Source organism: Notolepis coatsorum (genome assembly GCF_963971535.1).
Source record: "Notolepis coatsorum genome assembly, chromosome: 3".
NCBI lineage: Eukaryota > Metazoa > Chordata > Actinopteri > Aulopiformes > Paralepididae > Notolepis > Notolepis coatsorum.
This window is the reverse complement of record NC_140167.1, coordinates 55,531,355-55,558,590: the sequence shown is the minus strand read 5'-3', so window position 1 is coordinate 55,558,590 and position 27,236 is coordinate 55,531,355. Positions and strand designations below refer to the sequence as shown.

Here is a 27,236-nt window from a genome sequence, read left to right as displayed (position 1 = left end):
GCATTCAGTACAATCATTACTCAACAGAGTACACCTCCCTGGAGATGGTCATCATGACTTAATCTGTCTTTCAACGTCATCAAATGACTCCCAATGGGTCTTTATTTCAACTACACTGTTGGTTCCCATCACCGCAGAGGGTGACATGGGAAATCTAAAGATATATACATAGACAAAGAGAGCGAGAAAGAAAGAAAGAAAGAAAGAAAGAAAGAAAGAAAGAAAGAAAGAAAGAAAGAAAGAAAGAAAGAAAGAAAGAAAGAAAGAAAGAAAGAAAGAAAGAAAGAAAGAAAGAAAGAAAGAAAGAAGAAAGAAAGAAAGAAAGAAACAGCAGAGAGAGACGAGTGAGTTGATCGGAGACATCAGCCTTTTCGTTATATATGAGATGATATATGACCCACGTGTCAATTTGTGGGTTTGAGAACCAATGGTCTTAAAGGATAAGGTTGTCGAAATTGTATTATATCTGGCAGAGTGAGGTCATATCTGGCAAAGTGAGGTCATATCTGGCAGAGTGAGGTCATATCTGGCAAAGTGAGGTCATAATCTGGCAGAATGAGGTAATATCTGGCAGAGTGAGGTCATATCTCTCTCTCTCTCTCTCTCTCTCTCTCTCTCTCTCTCTCTCTCTCTCTCTTCACTTCTCACTGTATAGTCATCTACGTTCTCCTTTGTTCTCCTCTCTGCACTCTCTTGTATCCATGGAGCCAGAGTGGGGCACGGAGGTGAGTGATGTCATGCCCGTCTGCACTCATGAATGTTTGAGCAGAGATTTCACACTCTATCTATTTCAGTCATGTGAGCGGCCAGTGCAGCGCTGGGATTAGAAGTGAGCATTTGGAAACATAGGACATGTGTGTGTGTGTGTGTGTGTGTGTGTGTGTGTGTGTGTGTGTGTGTGTGTGTGTGTGTGTGTGTGTGTGTGTGTGTGTGTGTGTGTGTGTGTGTGTGTGTGTGTGTGTGTGTGTGTGGGGGGGGGGGGGGGGGGGGGGTAACCTTATCAACCCTTTAAGGTGTACATGTTTTTTTTTAACGTGCGCCAGGGTGAAACCTACTGTAGACACATGTTACAGATAGGCCTACTAGACAACAGTATATACAACCCCATATAATACATATAATCCAAACATAATTACTGCAAATGGGAGACATTAAACACATGGAGGCAGCTGTGAATCTATATTGGGCTTTAATAGCATGTTCCATACAGTGCCTCCATTTACATATGTTTGCATATATTCTGAGTTTATAATATGCTAATGAGGAACAAGGAGAAATTTACTGAAACAGTCTGTAGGTTTCTTTGGTGGGGAGGGGAACGGGCTCTCAAGTTAAGTTAATAAGAATGATTTATGCAGTAAATGCATGTGTTGTAATATCAGTACTGTATGTGGTGTATGTTGAGTATGAGAGAGAGAGAGAGAGAGAGAGAGAGAGAGAGAGAGAGAGAGAGAGAGAGAGAGAGAGAGAGTGACAGAGAGAGAACGACAGAGATAGAGCGACAGAGAAATAGAGAGCGAGGAGCTCCAGATAACGGCACAGTCTTTGCCAGATGTGTGATGCCTCCCAAGGGGGTATCCTCCATGCACTGTGGTCCAGGATTAATCGTTCGAATAAAAGAAAACATAATTAAACCTTCCCTCACGCTCAAGCAATCAGAGAGAAAAGGAGAGAGAGAGGGCGAGACACAGGCCTTGATGGATAACCATGTGTACAATTTCACACCCCTGCCAACCCAGCCGCACCCCCCCCCCTCCCCCACCCCCATACCCACAGCCTGCCTTGTTCGTCCGGACGACATACATATACATGTACGGAACCACATAGGGAACAAATTGATGGCCACTGTCTCTCAGTTGCACCCGGCGACTTCCCTGCGCGCCTCACGGCACTATCTACGACCCCCTGCCCGCCTCACGGCACTATCTACGACCCCCTGCCCGCCTCACGGCACTATCTACGACCCCCTGCCCGCCTCACGGCACTATCTACGACCCCCTGCCCGCCTCACGGCACTATCTACGACCCCCTGCCTGCCTCACGGCACTATCTACGACGCCGTGCGGTGGCCAGGGGGTACGGCGGCCGAGGCTTTTTGATTGGCGCATGAATCAGCCGTGCAAATGGGATTCATCGGGAGGAGGAGGAAGGTGATGATGGTGCCCGTGGGCCGCCGCTCCATGGGAGTTATTGAGGGGAGGGAGACGGCCCTCCGAGGAGCAGGGATGAACACGCTTACCTGTGGCCACGCTCGTTAATTCGGGGATTCATCGGGGGGCAGGAGAGAGTTATTATTCGCTGCGCATGTGTGGTTGGTGTGCGTTCGCCACGAGAGGTCACGTTCTCTCCGCTCTTCGTGTGCGGAGGGAAGGGAGGGATGGACAGAATGAAGGAGGGAGGGAGGCATCTAGAGGGATAGAAGGAGGGAACACGTGGGGGGGGGATAGCAGCAGTTGCAAGGCTGTGTGGTGGTTAGTCAGGGACCACTGTGATGAGTTGACCCATGCAGGTCCCAGTTGTGGGTAAGTGCGTCCTTCCTGATTCTCTCTGATTGGCTCACACTGCCCAAGGCTCCCGTAAAAGAAGATGAATGATGTACTTACGCTATGCTTTGCTGTACGTCTTCATGGTGAAATGAAAGAGGCCCCGGTTCAACCCCAGTAATGACCTAATAAAGCTGCTCTTATGTTCATATGTTCCTCCTCTACCATGTATGATTTTTGGGGGTTTGAATTTTGCTCCAAAACATATAGAAACACTATAGTTCATTGACCAGTGTAGCAGCAGTGCAGAGATAGTCCTGGTTGTGTCTACATGGTCCTCATTTCAAATTTAAAATCGTACATACTGTAGCTTTAAATAGGACCACATATCAACACACAGAATGTAGAAATTAACATATGAATAGAAATCAAACTGGTCCTTTACATTCAAAAGGGCAGCTGGTGGGTGCTGGTGAACAGAGGTGGTGGATATTTCTCTTGCAGTATATGGAAGTGGACAAGATATGTATGACTTTGATATGTATATTAGCTAATTAGATTTGACCTTCAGTGAAATGTTTGAACATGTGATACATAGAACATATAGCTGGGGGATGGAGGGCAGTGTATGTGCTTGAAGACTTCCATGAGAACCTGTAGGCTCAGTATGTGTCCGTTAGAAAAACCACAGGCACTGACTCAAATTAGACACTGCATCAGGATCTCTCAGAGAATGGTTTAGCACATGAGGACCTACACACACACACACACATACACGTAAACGCACACACACACACGCACACACACACACACACACACACACATACACGTAAACGCACACACACATACTCATACACACACAGCGTACTATGCAGAGGACGTGTGTGTGTGTGCGTGTGTGTATGTGTGTGTGTGTGTGTGTGTGTGTGTGTGTGTGCGTGTGTGTGCATGCATGCGCATGTGTGTGTGTGTGTGTGTGTGTGTGTTGTGTGTGTGTGTGTGTGTGTGTGTGTGTGTGTGTGTGTGTGTGTGTGTGTGTGTGTGTGTGTGTGTGTGTGTGTGTGTGTGTGTGTGTATTCTGACTGGGGGTCAGCTGTTCACTCAGGTCATGTGAGCCTAAAGCCCTAGTTTGGATGGAGACCAGCTTGTCTCTATTTGGGCTTCATATACCAGGGGAGGAGCTCCCAGACCAGCACCCCCAGACCAGCACCCCCAGACCAGTGCTCCCAGACCAGCGCTCCCAGACCAGTGCTCCCAGACCAGCACCCCCAGACCAGCACCCCCAGACCAGCACCCCCAGACCAGCGCTCCCAGACCAGTGCTCCCAGACCAGCACCCCCAGACCAGCGCTCCCAGACCAGCGCTCCCAGACCAGTGCTCCCAGACCAGTGCTCCCAGACCAGCGCTCCCAGACCAGCACCCCCAGACCAGTGCTCCCAGACCAGCGCTCCCAGACCAGTGCTCCCAGACCAGCACCCCCAGACCAGCACCCCCAGACCAGCACCCCCAGACCAGCGCTCCCAGACCAGTGCTCCCAGACCAGCACCCCCAGACCAGCGCTCCCAGACCAGCGCTCCCAGACCAGTGCTCCCAGACCAGTGCTCCCAGACCAGCGCTCCCAGACCAGCACTCCCAGACCAGTGCTCCCAGACCAGTGCTCCCAGACCAGTGCTCCCAGACCAGCGCTCCCAGACCAGCGCTCCCAGACCAGCACCCCCAGACCAGTGCTCCCAGACCAGCACTCCCAGACCAGTGCTCCTAGACCAGCGCTCTTAGACCAGCGCTCTCAGTCCAGCCACAACCGTCTCTCTGGAGACTCATGGCACTGACTAAACTCTGTATGTTTATTAGATGTGAAGCACTGACTGACTGACTGACTGACCTTTTAGACTGGCCCTGTCAGTCAGTCAGTCAGTCAGTCAGTCAGTCAGTCAGTCAGTCAGTCAGTCAGTCACTCATTCACTCACTCACTCACTCACTCACTCACTCACTCACTCACTCACTCACTCACTCACTCACTCACTCACTCACTCACTCACTCACTCACTCACTCACTCACTCACTCTGCTCCTGGCTGCGTCTCACAGGGAAACGTTTTCTTCGGCTTCTATGACACATGCTCCTTGTTTTCTTCTAAAATATCAATGAGAACTGAAAGAACCTTGTTCGGTCTTTACTCCAACAGAGAATAGTCCTATTTTTAAAGTTACTAAAGTTGTTTTAGTAATCACAGTAGATAATGTAATAAATTACTATTGAATGTCTTACACCCACCACGTGTCCTCCTCCTAGCCATAGTCATCAGTATCCATGGTGATGTACAACAGATGTGGATTCAACAGCTTTAACTGTTGTCACTGACACCATCACCACTCCTGCTGGCACAGAGGAAATATACTACCCTTGGACTGATCAGCACCTGAAGAGGCCAAATTGTGCTGGCGCTATTTGGGAGGGTGAGCATCTAAATCAGTAGTGGAGTGAGGAGAAATGGACATTCAGCAGGTAACAGCCCATCTGTTAGCCAGCGCCGTATTGATCCCAGAATACCATTAAGCCATTTCTTCAAAGATTCCACTGTATCAGCAGTCTGGCGCTACCTTGCTTTGCCTCTGCTGGCTTCAAACGGTGGGCATCATGAAGTGCTGCAGATACTGTATTCCTACTCCTGTGATGCTGACCGCTCCTAACCCCTCCAGTGTGACTTCAATAGCCGTTACAATAGGCAGAGCTCGACTCCTTTTAGGGGCCCTCAACAATGAAGAAAGTACATTAGAAAATGTTTAATTAAGTGTTATAGATAACATTTGTATGTAGAGTAATCTTTTTATAATTTTTTTTCAATACACCCACAGAGATTTTCAGAAAGGTAAAAGTATTTATTTTCCCCCCAAGTAATGCTTGATTAATGAATTTACTGTATAATAAAAACAAATTAAATAATTGGCAGGTCCAAAATGAATGTTGTTGTTTACTTCTTGCAGGCTGTAACGTTCGGGAGACTATCATCCTTAGGATTGTCTCCCACTGTCTACCTGGGTCACTCCTGTTGTTATTGTTCACCTTGTATGTCACCACTGATTGCTGTCATCACTAATTGTCTGTCACACCTGGGTGCTGTCATTGGCTGTTAGACTGCTGCTCCTCATTGACAGCGTGGAATGTTGAGAATGTGACGTATTTAACATTTGCTCTATTCCTTGTTCTTTGCTAGAGCTTCACCTAATTCTACGGACGTACCTACCGCTGGACAAGCACAGACAGATTGTCTTCTCCCTGTTATTGTTTATGCTTTTCCCCTGTTAAATAAACAGTTCAACTGTTTTGTTATAGTAATACATTCTCCGTCTCGTTCTTCTACCTCGACAACTTGGAAGTCACTTACCCGTTCGTAACAGCAGGCATGTATCCCCTCCCTTCTTCCCATTTCCCCATGTGGAATGCACCTGATTGGATAAATAACATGCTGGTTCTCTAGTGCGACATAGTTAAATAAAAACAAAAAGGGTTAAAAGTAAAAGAAAAAGGGGAGTGGGCTCAGTTAATGGATCAGTGGAGAATGAAGAACATTACTTGTTGAGACAATAGATTGTGTATAAACCATGCTGTGGTAAGAGGGCTGGCTGCTGTAGAAGGGGGTAGTGGGGTGTAGGGCCACCAGAAGGCACGGGACACCTCTGGGATCCATCTGTCATATGCGTTTGTTTATATAGACACATGCACAGCTGAAGAGCAAAGGCTGTTGTTTGAAGGGAGGAGTTGATGAGTTAGTGAATGATCATTAAATCTACTCCCTCCATATGCCCACAGCCATCATGTGTCACTTTAAAGGAACAGTTCAACATTTTGGGAAATCCACTTATTTGCCATCTTCCCCAGTCAAATGAGACGATTTATATAAATGTAATCTCTATGTGTGTCAATTTTGAAGTTGTTGGAAGTTGTATTTATTCATTTGGTAGCACTTTATAATAACACCCTGTTATAATACATTTATAAGGTATTTGTAGATAATGAACTAATCATGAACAAACCATTTATATACATTCATAAATGATTATTAAATCATTTATAACTATATTTGTATACCGTTTACAATGTATTTATAACGCATTAGTGGATAATGAACTAATCATGAACAAACCATTTATATACATTCATAAATGATTATTAAATCATTTATAACTATATTTGTATAACATTTACAGATTAGTTCTACATTATTTATAACTCATTATCAACATTGTTTGTACTTGATTTGTTCATCATTAAATAATGTTGTTTAATGTGTAGTAACACATTTGTAGATGCTTTGAAAAATGGATATGAAAAAACGACTATAGTGTATCTCCATTTATTTTTCATGTTCAACAAATGATTTGTTAAGACATTCATAAAACATCTATAAATCATTTGCAGATGCTATCGTGGGGGCCAATCTAAAGTGAAGCCCATTCATCATTAACAAGTGTCTAATACAGTTAATTATTTGTTTACTTTTTCATCACATGTTACAAATGTTGTAGGCAGCTTTCGGATACACCCTTCTTTGTGACATCAAACAGTGACAGAATTAGGACTAAAGATAAATGCAATTTTATTAACATATAAAATACATGTGCATGACATATAGTGTAACATCGGGGGGCACTAGGACCCAGGAGTACCCTGGCCAGGTATTGAAGAGTATCTAGAGAGGAAGTATCACGCGAGCGAGACTTGACGTCACGTGTGTTGCCGTCTGTTTGAATGGAAGCACAAGTTATCGCGTGAGACTTCCTCTCTAGATACTCTTCAATACCTGGCCAGGGTACTCCTGGGTCCTAGTGCCCCCCGATGTTACACTATATGTCATGCACATGTATTTTATATGTTAATAAAATTGCATTTATCTTTAGTCCTAATTCTGTCACTGTCTGATGTCACAAAGAAGGGTGTATCCGAAAGCTGCCTACAACATTTGTAACATGTGATGAAAAAGTAAACAAATAATTAACTGTATTAGACACTTGTTAATGATGAATAGGCTTCACTTTAGATTGGCCCCCACGATAGCATCTGCAAATGATTTATAAATGTTTTATGAATGTCTTAACAAATCATTTGTTGAACATGAAAAATAAATGGAGATACACTATAGTCGTTTTTTTATATCCATTTTTCAAAGCATCTACAAATGTGTTACTACACATTAAACAACATTATTTAATGATGAACAAATCAAGTACAAACAATGTTGATAATGAGTTATAAATAATGTAGAACTAATCTGTAAATGTTATACGAATATAGTTATAAATGATTTAATAATCATTTATGAATGTATATAAATGGTTTGTTCATGATTAGTTCATTATCCACTAATGCGTTATAAATACTTTGTAAATGGTATACAAATATGGTTATAAATGATTTAATAATCATTTATGAATGTATATAAATGGTTTGTTCATGATTAGTTCATTATCTACAAATACCTTATAAATGTATTATAACAGGGTGTTATTATAAAGTGCTACCATTCATTTTTGACGGAGATAGCTAGCTGCTCCCTACCGCTTCCCGTCCTTGTGCTAAGCTAGGCTAGCATGCACCTGGACCTCTCTCTGGGGCTACTGGACACACATAGATTAAACTGATATCAATATTCTTGTCTGACTGGGGGTAGATGTCAAATACGTGTATTTCCCAAAAATGTTGGACTGTTCCTTTAAGTGATGTTCTAATCTTATATTCTCCTACAGTTTTTTTTCCGATTGCACAATTTTAAAAACAGGGCCTGATGTTTCAAAACACTACGCATAATTAGTACAACCACACACACAATAAGCAGAACACCTCAGATCCTTTGCTAAATGAAACACACTTGTAAAAACGATACACTAATTTATAAAAGAAAAACATTTTACCGTTTTTCACAATTGCTAAAACACATTTCACAAAACTGCCCTCCCTTTTCACAAAACTCTAAACACAAAACACACACGTTTCATATGACTTACTGTAATTATGTTTGAACCAGTTACACACTGATATGCTTAAACACTTTTAGCAATTATACTTCTCAGTGATTAGAGTACTGTAAGTGAAGTACACAGAGAATGTGCCAATATACAATAAATTCACCAAACACTACACAAGACCGATGCTGCAGACTGATGGAAATATAATTCTCTCCATATAGGCCCCTACCTAAGTCAATCAACATGTCAACATGGAGAATCACAACAAAACATGTACCAGTTTTCATGCTACTACAGTAGTGTGCATATCACTGTAAGCTCAGCAAATATCAGACAAACATACTGTATCCAGTACAGGTTACAATTACAGTGGTTACAATCACAGAACATTTTAAGAAATGAAAATAGAGTACAGAAAATACTAGACATTATCTGTTTGCCTAGCTGGGTCTGGCCAGAGAATTTATGGGAAACTGGGACATGTTTTGTTGTGATTCTCCATGTTGACATGTTGACTGATTTGGGTATATGGTGAGAAAGAAAATATATGTTCATCAGTCTGCATCATTGGTCTTGTGTCCAGTGTATTGCATATTAAGCACATTCTCTGTGTACTTCACTTTCCTTCCATTTTGGTTGAAGACAGGTGAACTGAAAAACTGTAATCTTTCTAATCTTCTCTGTTTACAATGGTTAGCAATGTCTTATATTATTTATTACTATTGATATTCTTTTCTATTTTATTCTATTCTATTTCACTCTATTATATTAATTCAATTATTTTCTACGATTGCCAGAATGATGCTTACCTTTCACTTCAGAGAGAGAGAGAGAGAGAGAGAGAGAGAGAGAGAGAGAGAGAGAGAGAGAGAGAGAGAGAGAGAGAGAGAGAGAGAGAGAGAGAGAGAGAGAGAGAGAGAGAGAGAGAGAGTTAGCAAGCAACACTGCACACTGCAGCACTAAGATGTGGGCCACTTCACAGATTGACGCTTGCACGTACCGTCAGAGAGTTTGAAGTCGTTTATACACACTTACTCAGATTAATCCTATAGGCTCCTGTGATCAACTGGAATTCCATGAGCACATATCTAGAGGCTTACAGTGCTAACACGTCGAGCGGGCTGGCATGTGCGCTAGTGTTTTCGGTGTGTGCGTGTGTGTGTGCGTGTGTGTGTGTGTGTGTGTGTGTGGGTGGGTGTGGGGGGTTGGAGGGAAGCACTAGCATAAGATCTCTCACTCTAATTAACTATTTGTGTGTATATTTGTATGTGTACATGTTTATATGTGTGCATGTGAGAGACAAATGTGGATGGGGGAGTGTGTATTTGTGTGTGTGTACATGTTTATGTGTGTGTGTGTGTGTGTGTGTGTGTGTGTGTGTGTGTGTGTGTGTGTGTGTGTGTGTGTGTGTGTGTGTGTGTGTGTGTGTGTGTGTGTGTGTGTGTGTGTGTGTGTGTGTGTGTGCGTGCGAGACAGATATATGTATGAGGGAGTGTGTTTGCGTGTGTGTGCGTGTGTATGTGTGTGTGCATGCGTGTGTGTGTGTAGGTGTTGGAGGGAAGCAGTAACATAAGTTCTCTCTCTAATTAAGGCTTTAGCTACAGCCTCAGCATACGCTTCTACAACACATCTCCCTACAGACTCTGCTACAACTGAGACATGGGAATAGAGCAGTCAGCATGTGTGGAGGAGGGAGAGGATGGTAGAAGGGGATAGTGTGTGCGTGTGTGTGTGTGTGTGTGTGTGTGTGTGTGTGTGTGTGTGTGTGTGTGTGTGTGTGTGTGTGTGTGTGTGTGTGTGTGTGTGTGTGTGTGTGTGTGTGTGTGTGTGTGTGTGTGTGTGTGTGTGTGTGTTGCACAACTTGTGTGTGTACTGTATATATATGCTTGTGTGTATTTGTTTGTGTATGAGTGTGCGCAAACATATGCCTGGGTGTATGTGTGCGTGTGTGTGTGTGTGTGTGTGTGTGTGTGTGTGTGTGTGTGTGTGTGTGTGTGTGTGTGTGTGTGTGTGTGTGTGTGTGTGTGTGTGTGTGTGTGTGTGTGTGTGTGTGTGTGTGTGTGTGTGTGTGTGTGTGTGTGTGTCCACGTCTCCTGTCTCCGTTCAGCTTAGCAGAGCTACATGCTGACGCACCACCGGGAGGATTTGAGGGTGTGTAGCCCAGGGGCGACTTGGGGTTAGCAGCTATACCATCTGCATCACAGCACCAAGAAGCACACGATCTGAGGGTTCCGCAGAGGGTTATGGAGGCACAAGCACAGCTGCAGGACTCTAGAATCTCAAGTAGTTTTGGGCGCATGGACATTCAATGTGTTTTAAATTTTCATCTCAAGATGATCCCCCCAGGCACAAGCAGCTTACATAGAATGTTCAAGTTTTAAGTTTGTTTAATAAAATGCAATATTAAGGAGAATTAAACATGTAAATTCTACCCCAGAGATGTGGGATAAATATAGAGTTATGCTGCTGGGGTTATTTTCTGGGGCTGAGATGAGAGTGAGATGAGACACGTTATACTGTAGAATGTATCCTTGTATACTATGTAGCCTTGTTGCTTGGTTATTACCCTCTAGTTAGTGGTTATTACCCTGTAATTGGTGCTACTGTACCATGTGTTGTAAGATGTGTTAAAAGAAAATGTCCTGGAACCTATAAAGTGGTCAAAACTCCCAACAGAGAGAAGTTGAAATGAATTAACAAAAAACGAAGTGAGTGCTTCAATACACAAAAGTGGTTAGCCTAACTGAGACAATCAACCGCAAAAGTTTCTGTTCCTCATCTATTAATTATATTATAGATGTGTTTGTTTGCTGCTGTGTACCTGCACACTGTTCATCTTTAGCTTGAGAACATTTAGCTTCCCTACAAAAAGGCCAAGCTATGACTTTAAAAGGAATGTACTGTATTTCACAAACCTTTAATCTAAGGGCAGATATTGCCCATTAGCCATAACCAAGGTACTGTATTTTTTTTACAAAAACGTGTATGTGAGAGCAGAGACTGAAAAAGCATTAACTGCTGGCTCTTGGTTATGTTTTCAGATTATTGTCATTGTATAGCAGCATAGCATTCAAATATTTGCATCTGGCACACAAAGGCATGCAGGAGAGTCCTATTCGTTCATAAACCACCATAGCACCTCAATGTGCATCTTATTAGTTCATAACCACCATAGCACCTCAATGTGCATCTTATTCGTTCATAAACCACCATAGCACCTCAATGTGCATCTTATTCGTTCATAAACCACCATAGCACCTCAATGTGCATCTTATTCGTTCATAAACCACCATAGCACCTCAATGTGCATATTATTCGTTCATAACCACCATAGCACCTCAATGTGCATCTTATTCGTTCATAACCACCATAGCACCTCAATGTGCATCTTATTCGTTCATAACCACCATAGCACCTCAATGTGCATCTTATTCGTTCATAAACCACCATAGCACCTCAATGTGCATCTTATTTGTTCATAACACATGTATCTATGTGTATTGATTGATTGAAAACTTTATTGATTGCAGAATGGGTACAATACAGTACGGCTCAATACAAAAGAACTGCTAAGAGGATGCATACCAGAAAAAGACGTTTGTCTCTACCCTCTGTACAGCACTTTGATTGACATGTGTCATGTTTAAATGTGCTCTATAAATAAATCTGATTGATTGATTGATTGATAACCACCATAGCACCTCAATGTGCATCTTATTCATTCATAACCACCATAGCAGCTCAATGTGCATCTTATTCGTTCATAACCACCATAGCACCTCAATGTGAAATTCTGATTTAACAAGCATGTTTATAATTTCAGAGAACCTAAGTGACACGTTAACTTACTGCACCAATGCACCTATAAGTGGGTTTACCATCTAACCCCTATAGAAGCACCGCCTTACAGCTCGGTTGCAATTCTTTCTTTCTTCGGTTTAAAATATATTGTCACACAACGGGTCGGTGCAGGATTCTTTCTACAAGGCCCCCTACTCATGTTAATGCTCTAGTCGTTTTATGTCTCGGGACTAATTACTCTGGGGGGCTCGCTTCAGGCCTCTCTGACACGGTGAATCCCAGTGCACAAAACACTCCCTGCACCCACCTGTATCTAGTCTACATCCCTGGTTATAAATAATGTTTATTTTACCCGCACAGCAATCAGAGCCCTGCAAGCCATGCTCTCTAAAGTGTGATGTCACCCTCCTGTTATAAGACGGCCGTGCACGTGAGTTGCACCAAAGTGGTGTCACATCAGAGAGAATTGATGGGGAAGGAATGTGACATGGGGGAAGGGAGAAGAGAGAGAGTAAGAGAGTCTGATGGAGAGAATGGAAAAGGGGGGAGTTGTAAGGAGAGGAAGAATCAGGGGGACAAGACAAGAGAGAGGGTGATGGAGAGGGAGAGGGAAGGGAGGAGGGGAAAGCAGACAGCTATCTGGTTCAAACAGAGTCCAGAGGTAAAACCACAGTGAAGTAGACCAGATGCAGCGGCAGAGCTGGCGAAGCCACATGATCATAATCATACTCTACTACACCCTCCTGGGAGTCTGATGGGGGAGCTGAATTCATTATATGATATTCATAGTCTCTCTCTTTATCTCTCTCATCCCCCCTCTCTCTGTGTCTCATTCCCTCTCTGTCTCTTTCTATCTGTGTATTGTTCGTCTGTTTATCTGCTTGCCAGGGAGCCTGTTTACTATTGCAACAGCTGCACTTCTAGCCTCTGCAGAGAAGAAGAAGAGCAACCTGTCCCTATTATTCTCTGCTCACGTCCCGTAGACGTGGTGCATTATCTCCCTCCACTGTCGCCACGCAAGCCGATATAACGCATCACGTCATTTCATGTCGTTCATGTAGTATTGTGTTTCTTATGTGTGTAGTCAGTAATATATTCACTTCTGTCTCCCTCTGCCTCTCTCTCTCTCTCTCTCTCTCTCTCTCTCTCTCTCTCTCTCTCTCTCACTCTCTCACTCTCTCTCTCTCTCTCTCTCTCTCCCTCTATCTCTCTCTCCCGCTCTCTCTCGCTCTCTCTCTCTCTCTCCTCTCTCTCTCTCTCTCTCTCTCTCTCTCTCTCTCTCTCTCTCTCTCTCTCTCTCTCTCTCTCTCTCTCGTTATCCATTTATCCTACATCAGTACAAGGTCCTATTAAACAGCCAACACCTCTGTGTCTGAATAAGCCCCGCCTGCCACTGATTTTTATTGGCTGCCCAATGGTGTGGAACTTAAACATTTATCAGGGTCGATGGGCTATGCAGCGAGGGGTGGCTGTACAAGCCATTAAAGGAGCCGAGATGAGGTTATGGGTGTAAGAGAGTTAGCACAGACAGAAGGCTGGGGGTGTCAAGATGATCCGTCCCCTTCTCTGAATGAAAATTAAAGATGGCAGTGAAAGGAAATCATTAAGGGCTCTGCTTTCTTCTGCAGAGTGGCCTGGCCCCGTCTGCTCTGCGTTGATGACGAACTACTTTGCTGGGCAAGGTTGGTGCAGTCTGGGCATAATGTTGTAGCATTGTATGGGTTGCTGTTTGCATACGCCGTGACCGCCTCTCCCATGAGGAATGGTGGGCCAAGAGGAATTTGCAGCTCTTAATAAAGTCCCCCACCACAAGAATACATCGGTGTAAAAGTTACCTTGTTCTCCATCTCAAACTTCCAATGACTTTATCCCGACTCACCCAGCCTTTCGGCTGACTGAATGGGCTGAGGAAAGGAGAACTGGTTTGGTGTCCAGGTGGTGTGTGTGTCCTCCTTGGTGCAGGTACTGGCTGTCCCACGGCGCCTGTGGGTGGGTGTGACGAATCTATTCCTAATCCATTGATGTTCTTAATCCAGAGGTCACATTCAAAATAAATGGATCAGAAATTAATCTGTGTACAACTGTCAACGCTTACCGGGCGGTGCCACCTGCCTTGACAACCAAACCAGCCAACCAAATCCAGTTTGGGACGCCATCACATCAATGTGTTTTCTGAGCTCTGAGGGTTTCCATGAGAGAAAGGGGGGGGGGGGGTAGCTTAAGCACAGGCTTCCCCGCACTTTATATCACTGAAGGGAATTTTCCGTCGAGCCTCATGTGAGCTCCTTCTTTCCAGGATGGGGGACACGGGGGGAGGGGGGGTACACAGGGCCGTTGTAGTAGCTGGAGATGGAGATAACTACCACATGCAGCCGGAGCAGGGCTGAATGCCTCCTCTCCCGAGGCAGGCTGAGTGAGAGAAACTCGGTCATACTGAATGCATAACCGCATTACCGCATCTTCCTCCGCATGGAAGCCAACATCCAGTGTGTTTTTGTTTCAGCGGCTGCCATATTTGCCTTTATACCGGACGTGCCACGGCGTGCATATGTGTTGCGGTAAACCTAGGCTAATTTCATGGCTTCTGGCTTGACTGGATGAAAAAAAGACACACTTTCACCAGTTTCCCCCCCTTTCATGCGGTAATCTGAGTGAAAGCCGGAAAGCAGTGTTCCCCCAGAGCGAGTCTTCTCCTTTCAAATCCCTATAAAATTAATAATAAAAGGAAGGTATGCTCGTCGGGGCACAGGGATCTGAGTTCACTCTCAGGTGAAAGTTCTGTTTTATAATCTCACTCACGCTATCTGCTCAAAGTCAAACAGAGTTTTTTTTTGTTGAATTTCTTAGATTTTTCCAGGTAACATAATAGATTTAATAAAAACTGGGTCAATAGTTTATTGACGTACGGGGCTAGATTAACTTTGTTGAATTTTTATTTTCTTGCTACATAAACAAAACAACACTGTCAAAAACCAGTATTGTTTTGAACTTACCTCCCAATCCAATTATGATTGATGGGGTTGAATGTTTTTTGGACTGTGTTCAACACTCCCTCTCAAACTTCTTAATCTAGGAGACATGTCAACATGACGAAGGATGCCTGGCTGCCGTGATGGATGGTAGATAAGAAAAGGTTTGGACTCCTGCTTCATCCCTCGCTGCCGCCAGACAGAATCTCGCCCCTCCCTCAGGAAGCGCTTTGGGTCAGGAAAACATGATTATATGGAATTCACAGCCATTTGCTTCTCAATTTGAAAAATTCCTTTTGGAAACCAGAAAGCCAACAACTAATGTTGACAGATGATATCAGTCATACTTACAGAAGAATCCCCACATTGAACCCCAGCCACTGACTCAGTATGAAGTGTGTGATGGTTATTGGATTATATCACTGCACATTAAATTGAAGCAATAGCACGGTAATAGCTACATGGTATTTCATGTAACATTTATGTCTTCATATCTCTCTCTCTCTCTCTCGTTCTCTCTCTCCCTCTAACCAGAGATAATGGTGATATCACACAGAGAAAACCACTCCCTTGGCTCTTCTAAAGGCACTCTCTGACCTGGACCCACACCATCATTGTATCACTCTCTAGTGATCCACTGGGGTCTGAGTAAAAGGCCCCCTTGGAGTAATAATCCTAATACACAATGCTAGACTTATAACCAATGTTACTTTTAATTACTGCATCAATGTATACGAGCACCAGTTGTGTGTTTTGGGGAACCATCTACCCAGGTGACTCTCCTCATTGATTTGAACGTGTTTAAAAACATCAATTTAACAGGTCTTGTGTTTCAGCGTGGAATCTGCTGTAGCCAACCACGTTCAGACTCTACAAATGGGCCTATCGTAAACCCTGCCCCCCATTTCCTTTATCCTCCAATCGCAATTGTTGGTTTTTGTTGGAGGATCAAGAAAAGAGAGTGGAGTTTGAGACAGGCCAGTGTGTTGACTCTATAGGAGTACATTAGAAACACTGGACCCCAAATATACACAGAGCTGGTGTTAAATGTGCTTATTATAAAAGTAAAATATGCTCAGTCATCTAGGGGCGACAGTGGCTTAGGAGGTACAGCGGTCGTCTGATAATCAGAAGGTTCCCGGTTGGATTCTGGCTCCTCCCGGCAGCGCATCGAAGTGTCCTTGTGCAAGACACTTAAACCCTAACCGCTTCTGATGAGCAGGTTGGCACCTTGCATGGCCTCTGCCGTCGGTGTGTGCATGTGTGAGTGCATGGGTGAATGTGAAGCATAAAATGTAAAGCACTTTGGATAAAAGCGCTATACTGTATATAAATGCAGTCCATTTACCCTCTAACAAAATTGTTGCAGTGATATGATATAGCTTCATGTTTGTGTACAGTAGCCTTGGTCCGTACACAGTAGTCTTACAGAGTCAAATATACTAGCCTAATTAACTCATTTGTAGCAGTGATACACAATAGTTTCATGTTTGCTTACAGTTCATCTCTGAAAACACTGCTAACCATATATACAGTAAAACTCTGTGCCGTGTTCCGGATGCGATGAATGGTGATGTGAGCTTGTTCTGCTCTCAGCAGCCTTGAGCCAATGTCATACACTGTTGAAATTGTACCCCCATAATAAATCCTCTTCGGCTGATGCACTTGACTTCATATACTGTATCTATATAGCGAGGGTGTGAGAAGGAATACAATACATATTCAACATTTAAGTAGCTGGGAGTTATTTTTTGTAAAGTAGGTTGAACTCACCCCTGTAAGAGAAGGAAGTATGGCGAGGAGAGTCATGAGAAGGGAATAAAACAGCACTATCTTAAGGAATTGGTATGTCCACCTCTTGTTGTAAATGTGGGATTTCATTGGAGTCCATTTGTAGGATTCAAAAACACACTATAAATCGTTTTTCTTTTCTTTTTTTCTTTTTAAATCATCCCGTTTGTACACTTGGTGTGTGTGGCTTGGTTGTGAAGGATATTGGTTTCTTTGATGGGGGGTGCATTTCCTGCATATAGGGAGAATGGAATTACACCACCAAGCAGTCCTCATTGGTTCTGGGCTATCTCCCTGGTCTCTCCCCGGTGGATGGGCTCTCCAAGACAAATAACTGAGATTAAGGGGCCAGAATGAGGCTGTAAAGAAAAATATAAAACAAAAGGAACGCCTCCTCACTGAGTACCTGCAATCAGGAGGACATCTGAGGTGTTCCTGCAGCATTTGCCTTGTGTTCTCAAAATAGCATCGGCGTTGCCTCGTGTGTTCTGCGGCTGCTGTCAGAGCAGGCAAGGCCAGCAGATACATGGTCCTTGAATTAACGGGACCTCTCTGTCTGTCTGTGTGCCTGGTTTGTTTTAGATACATAAACCTGAACCACTCGAAGTGTTGCATGCATTTGTCACACCTCCAGCTAAAAGCTCTCTCTCCCCCCCCTCTCTCTCTCTCTCTCCCCCCCCCTCTCTCTCTCTCTCTCCCCCTCTCTCTCTCTCTCCACCTCTCTCTCTGTCTCCCTTTTGCTCGTAACCCCCCCGACTCTCACGAGTACAAAGGACACAGACACACAGGTACCGTGTAATGTCTACCCAAGCCCTCTCAACGCTCACATGATGTGGATGCACCACAGCGTGCATAATTGCATTCACACATAACCCAATAATTTTGCCATTTAGATGTAGCCGTGAACATAGGATGGATGTTGTGCATGGAAACCACTATCCAAGCGTCACGGCCAATCCAGTGTGCTACTGTACAGGTCACGCACCAGTAAGATACAGTAAAACACAGAGTCATTACTTAGCTCCCCCAGGTTGATTGTATACACTCCCTGTAATGGTTTGCCTGACACTGTTCTGTGTACATGCCAACCAGGGACGTTATCTACCGTAGACTAACTTCATACTGTTGTGGCACACTTGAGATAACTTTCCTTGTGTTGTAGGCTACTGCAATTTGTCAGGGGGGACAATGAAAGAGGGAGAGAGGAAAAGGGAGGGAGGGTGAGGTGAGGGGGAAAGAGAGAGATTGAGGATAAGGTAGGAGAGGGGGAAAGAGAGAGATTGGGGAGTAGGCTAAGCGAGCGAGTGAGAAAAGAGATGGATGAGAGAGAGAGAGAAACAGAGGGAGAAATAAAGAGAGAGGGGGGGGGGGTGTAAGAGACGAGCACCCGCATTGCATCAGGGCCTAGTTGACAAAGTGCTTCCCCTCCTTCTTTTCTTGAACTTCTCCAGTTAGTGGGATATATGTGTGCGCTGGTCCCTGCTGAGTCGGGAGAAGATGGATGCGTCAACTCTGCTGCTGTTTCTCCAGGCGTTGCAGAGTCATCCTGGCAAACAGGGGAGGAAGCATCAAGCATCCCGCCCTCCCACAGATCACCCGCAATGGTCAACCCCAAACATCTCTCTCTCTCCGCCCCCTCCCCTCTCTCTCTCACTCACTCCCTCTCTCTCTCCACCCTTTCTCTCTCGTGTGGGCGTGAGCACTTTCTCTATATATTTTTTTCACCACCTCTTCCCTTCTCGGTGACCTCACAAGGAGCATGCGGCCTTTCCCTCATCAGACAGTCCAGGCCGCTCTCTTCTCGTATCCTTCTCTCAAAATAAGGAAGATGGGAGCACTAGAGAGAGGGTGTGGGGGGGGGGGGCAACTCCCACAGTAGAATGACGATCAGGTCTTTATCATTCCTGCAGTGTACAAGGGTATCTCTCTCTCTCTCTCTCTTCTCTCATCTATCTCTCTCTCTTCTCTCCTCCTCTCTCTCCTCTCTCTCTCACTCTCACTCTCTCTCTCTCTCTCTCTCTCCCTGGTCAAAGTCACAAACTAAGTAACAGTGAGACTGTGGCAAAAGGTACAGCTTTACTGTGTAAGGCCAGCTGAGGCTGAGGTCTTTGGAATGCGTGGGAATGCATATTATCATAATAGAGTCACCTCAGGCCATACATGCTATTATGGAGCACACTGTATTGATGTTTCTAGGGGAAGCAGCATCCCTGTATGCAAATTCACCATCACCGCATATTAACAGAGGATGAGATACTAATCAAGGATAGTGTCCTGTACAGGGGGTTTTCTCCTCTTCCAATGACAAAGTGGGTGTGGCTAACGTTTCCACTGCACCAAGCCACACCACACACACAAGGGCAGATTAATATGATATGGAATTCAAAGACAACCTTGCAGAGACAAAAAAAAGTATTGCACCTCACACGTTTCTGGTGTACATGAATCCCACTTTTATTTTTAGACAGAAAACGATGTTTTGTTTTTTTTCTTGTCTGTTTTGGTTACATTTAAACCAATCTATGAAAAACCGTAGCACCAGAGCAGGGTTTTATTGCCCATTCTTTGTTTAAAAATGTCAATTTGTGCTATTTTGAGTTTTCGATCATTTTTTTTCTTTTTTTGATTGTGGAGAGACATTTCCTTCTTGTATATAAAAAAAAGACTAGCACTTTATTTTCCAGTCATTTGCAAAATAAAAGAGATAGAGAAAATGTTATATCCTTTTTTTTTCTTTTTCATTTAAATCACAACAAATACATTTAAAGCAAATAAAAATCGGGCGGCATTAGCATAATCCAAGCAGGGAATTAGCTTTCATGATGAATAATATTATATATTTATATATTTATAAGTATACATATATATTATGTTTATATACAAGTATGGCACTTGATTACACAAAAGCAAGAAAACACTTTTCAAATTGAAAAAAAGCAGTGGGCGCTTTGGTGTGTTATAAATTAAGGAAATCACAGACGTTAGCGTTTGCAGCAAATCCACCAGTTATTGTTTTTGCAAGTCAGCTATTAGCAATGGAATGGTTACATATGTTTAAGGTCGGCGGTGCAACACAGGCAACGAAAAAACATGAATGACGCGGATGTATTTCAACTAGGTCGATCCATAGTTATAATTGATTTATATATATCTATGCATAAATATAAATCTGGATGGTAGATTTCCCCTCAACCGCTGTGTATGGTGTCGCTTAAAATAGGTTGGTGTCAAAAGATTTGGTGGAAAAAATGTTTTCAAAAACACCGTCAATAGCACATATTGGGTTAGGTTTGGCTCTCAAGTGTTCACCTCTTAGTGCAATTTGCATTTACTCTCTTCAAGTACAGCAGATCAGCCCATAAAGAGTAAATACGTGAACACGTCAACATGGTCTCTAGTTAGCGCTTTACAGAGTATAAACGTTACTTAAAAAGTTGCATCAGTGCAATAATAAATAAGTAAACAAACGTCTAATCCACGCTTGCCATGAAGTCCTTCAAAGACAAACAAATCAAAAAATCTGCCCACTCTTAAGTCATAAACACGGATCAGGCGTGCGGAGCTGTCCATCATGTCCATCATGGTTTTTCAATCTTTTCACAGTACATATAGTCCCATTCCCGACTCCCTCCCATGTGTTTAAACATAAGCAGAGTCACTGGACTGAGTGCGACCCAAAATTAGGCACACTCATTCTTGGCAAGTCCTTGTTTCTGATTTCATAAATGGACTTCCGTCGAGCCTGCACGCCTCGCACGGCCGTCTTGATCTTTCCTCCAGCCTAAATGGTTGAGTTCTGCCAGATTCAGCACTACACAAAACCCGCTGACGGCAAACATGAAAACCAGGAACACGGTCTTCTCCGTGGTCTGGAAACATAGCACTCGACATCTTTAATTGCAGGGATATCTATCACATTCGTACACTGACGGGACGTTGAATCCATACAAGAAATATTGACCCACCAAAAAGCCTATTTCCAGCGCGTTTCTGAAAACCACCTGAATGATGTAAAACCTCGAGATCCCTCCTGCCGCCTCATTTTGGACTTAGTAGTTCTCATGGCCGAATTGGGAATCTCTTTGACTTCCAAACAGTCCGGCTCTGCCTCTTTGGTGGAATTCTCCGTGTTCTGAAGTACTCCGTTCACGATGCTGTTTTTAATCTTTTTGCTCTCGTCCCGCTTCATCGAATCTTGATCCTTGTCCAGCGTCAAGTAGACGGTCGAGTACCGTCGCTCCTTCTGCTTGGCCGACTGGTGCACCGAGTAGGTGATAAAACAAAGACTCGGGGTGCACACCATGATTATTTGAAAAACCCAATATCTGATGTGTGAGATGGGGAATGCCTTATCGTAGCATGCCTGGTTGCAGCCCGGCTGTAAGGTGTTACAAACAAACATGGTCTGCTCGTCATCATACACAGTCTCTCCAACTATTGCTACGATTAGAATCCGGAAGATGACCACCACAGTTAGTAGGATCCTATAAAGCAAGCAAACAAACAAACAATGCGTAAATTTATGTATGGATATATGTGTGACTGATAGTGATGTGTTTTAATTAAGTGTGGCGCCCGCCTGCTTGGCTTGTGCGCTCAATGGAGCTCTAAAAGCTGGCGTGTAGATGTTTAGGGGAGCTGTCCAGTGCTGAAACTGAAGCTGTTGGTAAGGAATCTTGCTGCTCGTTTTGAGCGCAGATTTAGGATTCTATGGGTACCTCTTACTTACTGTGTTTGGTTTCTGTGTCAGTGTTTCTATGTGTGTCGTCTTTGTGTTTTTCCTAATATCATTAGCTGCTTGTGAAAGTGACAATGCCTATATCGCTTTGAGACTATGTGGTGGAGCTCGAATGGATGAGCACGCCAGCTCTGTTCTGTGTGCAGGACGACCCCCCCCCCCCAGGAACAATGAACGGGTGGGTGAATGGATGGATGGATGGATGGATGGGTGGATGGATGGATGGATGGATGGATGGGTGGATGAATGGATGGGTGGATGAATGGATGGATGGGTGGCACATGAGATTTAGTTGACTTAAGTGTGATTTAGTTTGCAGAACCGTTCCAGGTTGTGAAGAGACAACGGGCAAGTGAATTACTTTGCTGCCTCGTTTGAGGAAGGAAGAACAAAAAACCTGTGAGAAAAGAGAAGGATCCACAACACAGAGAAGGGGGAATGGGTACAGTGCTAAAGAGGATCCTGGAGGCTGCTGCGATTCTTCCGTTGTCGTGATAGATCTTACCTTCCTATCATAGTAGAGTGCTGCTGGACAGCAGCCTCCAGGAGCCTTTCTAGTATCGTCCATTCCCCCATTTCTGTTCATCCGGAGAGGACGAGAGCACAACGGCACTCTGCTCAAATTCCTCCGAGAAAAAAAAAAGTCCTTTATTCCCCCGCGCGTGCTGCTTCTGTCGCTGTCTCGCTCTCCTTCTCGTTCTGGTCAATCTCCAGCGGGTCCGATTTTATCTTCTAGAAAATGCATTGAAAAGACGAAAAGATGCTGCTGCTGCTGCTGCCGCTGCTGCCGCCTCCCTGGCTCCCTCTGTGTCTCTGCGCGCTGCTCGCTCGGCACAGTGGTGTGGAGGCGCGGTGGTGGTGAGAGCGCGGGTGCGGAGAGGCGTTCTTCTTTCTGTGTCTGCGGAGCGCTCGCGCGACGTGGCCACACTTTTCCTTGTCATGGGAGTCTGAGGGGCTGATTACTATAAGCCCTCCTATTTTCGATCTTCAGATCAGGTTGATGGGTTGCGCTCTGCGTCTGGATGGAGGGAGGTTGGATTTAATGTCTTGCCAGCATTAATCCGCCTTTAAGTAGTCTCCTCCCGCGTCACGTGCAGACAGGTTGGTGGAGCGCAGCCAGAACACCAGGATTTCTCATTTTCAATATTCGGCATATATGGCTGGTGCCCTGCGGCCTGCGTGAGATTAGTCTGTGGTCACGAGTATAAATAAAGGTTTGAAATGAAATGATTGGCGTTAAGCTCAATGCAATACAAGGGGTGTTTCTGTGGTTGAATACATAGCATATCCTGCCTTAGCCTCCCTGAACTGCCCGGTTACACGCCTGCAGGGGTCATAGTTCCAGGGCCCAGGGGCTATAGAGGAACACCGGTTAATGTGGAGATGCTATCTATGTCCCGTATCCCGGGTTCAAGGCGCTCACCTCAGTCGCTCTGAAGAATCCATTATTTTGGATTTAAAATGTTTTACTGTTGCTATAGCCCGTCATATAATCCTCGTAAATAAAATGGTTATAGCTGCGTGAACCCTAAAAAACGATATTCCAGCTCACACCAGATTACTTCGATACACTTTATTTGATTAATTATTATAATTTTTTAAAGAAGTAGCGAACAGTTGTGTACCTGTCTTTCACTACACATCATCGCGTGCTAAGGTGGTAGACCTCATCATGTAATGTCTCCACCTCGGGCATGATGGTGCTCTGGATACAGTGGACTGACTGAAGTACCATCTGAGTTGCTAATCGCTTTTACAAGACTGCCTGCCTGCCTGTCTCTGTGTGTGTGTGTGTGTGTGTGTGCGTGTGTGTGTGTGTGTGTGTGGGGGGGGGGGGTTATAAATAGAAACAACATATCTGACTCCGCCTTGCATACTGCCAAATGATATGATCAACTCACGTGTGCACTAATATTAGACCACTATAATATGACACTATTAACACATTGACTGCCAGCAGCAGGGGGCGCTGATCCCTCTTCATCGCCAGGTCTTTATTCAATGGATATAGTTTTAGACTGCGACATTTGCGAGTGCTTAAAATATATCTTATATTATATCTATGGGTCTAATAACGCTGTCGACTGTCAGTGAGTTGCTTCCAGTCTTAATGCCCAAAACAGATTGTTTTTTCATCCGTACATTTCCGTTTTATACCGCTTTGAATAGAGTATGGTTTGGGTGCTTTTGAGTAATTCCAGGAAAAAAGACGAGAAAAAGGGCATTTTACTGTAATCCAGTCATCACGTTGTAATTTTTCGGCTGATTATTTAATCATCCTGAAATCAACGCTAGATTATCATTATTATATCTCGCCGTGCATACATGAAAATTACCGTCGTATCGGGGCACCACCCCCCACTGCAGTCAACGGTAATAAGCACATACACTTACACACAGATAGCTGTGATCGTGGTAGAAATAAATATCATATATAGTGTTCTTACCTTGTATCTGATGTAATGCAAAAGAAATAATCCAATTATCTGATCGCCATTCCAAATACTGCTCGTGTGAGGTCCGTACCACACTACCGACCGTTACATATGGGCGGTGCGGGCGGGGTTACTGTTCGATGCCATCGTTGTATAGAACTGGCTCGCCTGAGTATTTAAACCCGCCCGCCCGGCTCAGATCGGCTCCTAAAACACACCAGCCCATTTCCAATGAGATGCAATAGCTCCGCATGGCAGTATAGGGCGGTGTTGACCGTCTGCCAGCTCAGACAGGGTCTGAAGGGTATACCAGAGGCTGCAGCTATGAATTATGAATAGATATAGCGAATAAACTAAACAACGATCCCAAAAATTAGTTAACTCGTTTCTGGCGCTGAACGCATGGCGGGCAATAACTGAGTTAACTCGTTTTCTGGCGCAGATTGTGTTAAAAGTTATAGGATTTATACTTTAATCCTTTTAAAAAACGGAAAGAAAATGCCGGAATATATGTAAAGATGTTACAAAAATATATAACATTTGTTGTTAATCGCAGTTGACTACGTAATAATGTTGGAACAATAAGCTGTGGGGATATTGAACAGTGGTCTGTAGCACGAGCTCACCTGCTCTGAGGACGGGATTACTGATCACATGACAGGCCTGGTGTTTTCACTCGATGAGGGTAATTTATCATAAGATGGCTTATCCTCCCTACTCACTTTAATCTTTTTCTAATTCAAATATTTTATAATCTATATTCAACAGTCACATGCAGGAAGGACAGAGGTTTCATCCACCAAGAGAGAGAGAGAGAGAGAGAGAGAGAGAGAGAGAGAGAGAGGAGAGAGAGAGAGAGAGAGAGAGAGAGAGAGAGAGGAGAGAGAGAGAGAGAGAGAGAGAGAGAGAGAGAGAGAGAGAGAGAGAGAGAGAGAGAGAGATCTGTTGAAGTTGGCAATGCTGTTTTGGGGCATTAGGGGCCATATGGTATAGGTATATAGCATCTCCATTGTTAGTACCTGAGCTCACATCAAGGGGGCACAGGTCGGCAATGCTGTTTGGGGCCTTTATGGGTCATGTAACACATTCATAGTGTCATCGTTCCATTGTATAAGTATATAGGCATGTTACACTTTCTTTTGGTAATGTGATTGGGTTCTCCATGCATGAGCTCATATCCTTATCTAATCTACGAATTCCAATCTGGCTTCAGAACATCCCACTCCACTGACACATGCCTTCTCTATTTGAACGACCACATCAACAAGAGGTGGACGCGGCAAATACTGCGGCATGGTCATGCTGGACCTACAAAAGGCCTTCGACACTGTCAATCACACCATTCTGATTGACAAGCTAAAAGCAATTGGTTTTGATAGTCTATCAGTGAGCTGGATGCAATCCTACCTGGAGGGGAGAGAACAGATGGTGGAGGTAAACGGTACCCTATCCTCCCCCTCACAGTGAGCTGTGGTGTTCCACAAGGAAGCATACTAGGACCGCTACTGTTCCTAATTTATGCAAATGACATGTCGTCAGCTTGTGACTGCAACTTGTTCCTGTTTGCGGACGACTCAGCCCTGCTGGTCTCTGACAAGAACAAGTTACAGGTTGAAAAAACCCTCAGCTCGGAACTAGGCAAAATCTGCATATGGCTCGCCGACAACAAACTATCATTACACATGGGCAAAACAGAGTCCATTCTCTTCGGTTAAAATAACAAACTCAGCAAGACCGACGGCTTCTCAGTTACAGTGGGTGACAATATTGTCACAAGGAAAGATGAAATTACCTACCTGGGTTCCATCCTAGAGGCTAATCTTTCCTGTGACAAATGGCATCCAATGTAATAAATAAAAGTCAACCAACGAACTCGAATCTTGTACCGGATCTCCTCTCTGGTAAACAAGAATACCCTGAAGACTCTGGCAGGAGCACTCATTCAAGGGTACTATGACTATGCTTGCACCTCATGGTACCAAAGCACCTCAAAGGCACTAAAAACCAAATTACAAACATCTCAAAACAAACTAGTCAGACTACTGCTTGACCTGACTCCTAGAACCCACCTCACCCCTGCCCACTTTGACAACCTAGGATGGCTTAGAGTAGACAACAGAGTACAGCAACTTGCAATGGGCCTGGTCTACAAGATACACTACACGACCAAGGTACCCATGTACATGTCAAAATACTTCCCAAAGGTCAGTGAATACCACGATCACAACACCAGAGGGAGCTCCACAAATCATGTTAAACCCAGATTCGGCTCAAACAAGGGACTAAACACGTTTCGCAATTATGCCACATCAATGTGGAACGCCCTACCCAAAGCTGTAAAGGAATGTGAATCACTACCCACTTTCACAGACTGCAATTCGAAACTGGCCCCTACAAATGTCCTAACCAGTTGTACAGTAAATGACCAAGTATGGCTTTGTCAGTATTCCAATGTACAGTGTACAGTGTCCCCCACCCACCCCACCCTACCCCACCCCCCCCCCTACCCAACCCCCACCCCCCAACCTCCAATGTAGCAGTACTGTCTATCTGTATGTCGTGTGTGTCATATATGTTATGATTAATTGAAAATGGGGGACCCTGATGTAAACAAGACGAAAGTCTTTCTCTGGTCTGCATCACCTTAACAATAGTATTATTGAGCTGTACTGTACTGTACCCATTCTGTAATCTGTTAATAAACTTTTCAATCAATCAATCAATCAATGGGGCACAAGTATCTTGTGTTTTACTATAAATTACACATGAGTTTCAAACTCTACATCAACAGGAACACAAGGAAAGCCATGGATTGAAAGTACAGGGTCTCGTTTATTTATAAAGCTATATAGTCTAGTAGACAGAGGGGGGTATCATGCACCCCCTGGAAAAAGGTGAAAAAAAATGATAGGCTATGTTAACAAGTTGTCAGAGTGTCCCATGTATCATTTATATGCAAATTAAGGACGTGATTATCAAATATCGCAAAGAAATCTGTTTCATATATCTCAGCCAATATTGCAGATAACTGAACAATGAGGTGTCTAGACCCATGT

At 44.1% G+C, this 27,236-nt stretch overlaps 1 protein-coding gene across 1 annotated transcript; it reads right to left on the bottom strand.

Annotated features, from left to right (window-relative positions):
- Window positions 1-20,646: 20,646 nt before the first annotated feature.
- LOC311224509 (gap junction delta-2 protein) lies at window positions 20,647-22,321 on the bottom strand (the record flags this gene model as incomplete). Its single annotated transcript, XM_084309530.1, is given in 7 exon segments — window positions 20,647-20,682; window positions 20,684-20,779; window positions 20,781-20,872; window positions 20,875-20,905; window positions 20,907-21,031; window positions 21,034-21,491; window positions 22,251-22,321. Coding segments are annotated over 7 exon segments (909 nt in total).
- Window positions 22,322-27,236: the final 4,915 nt, after the last annotated feature.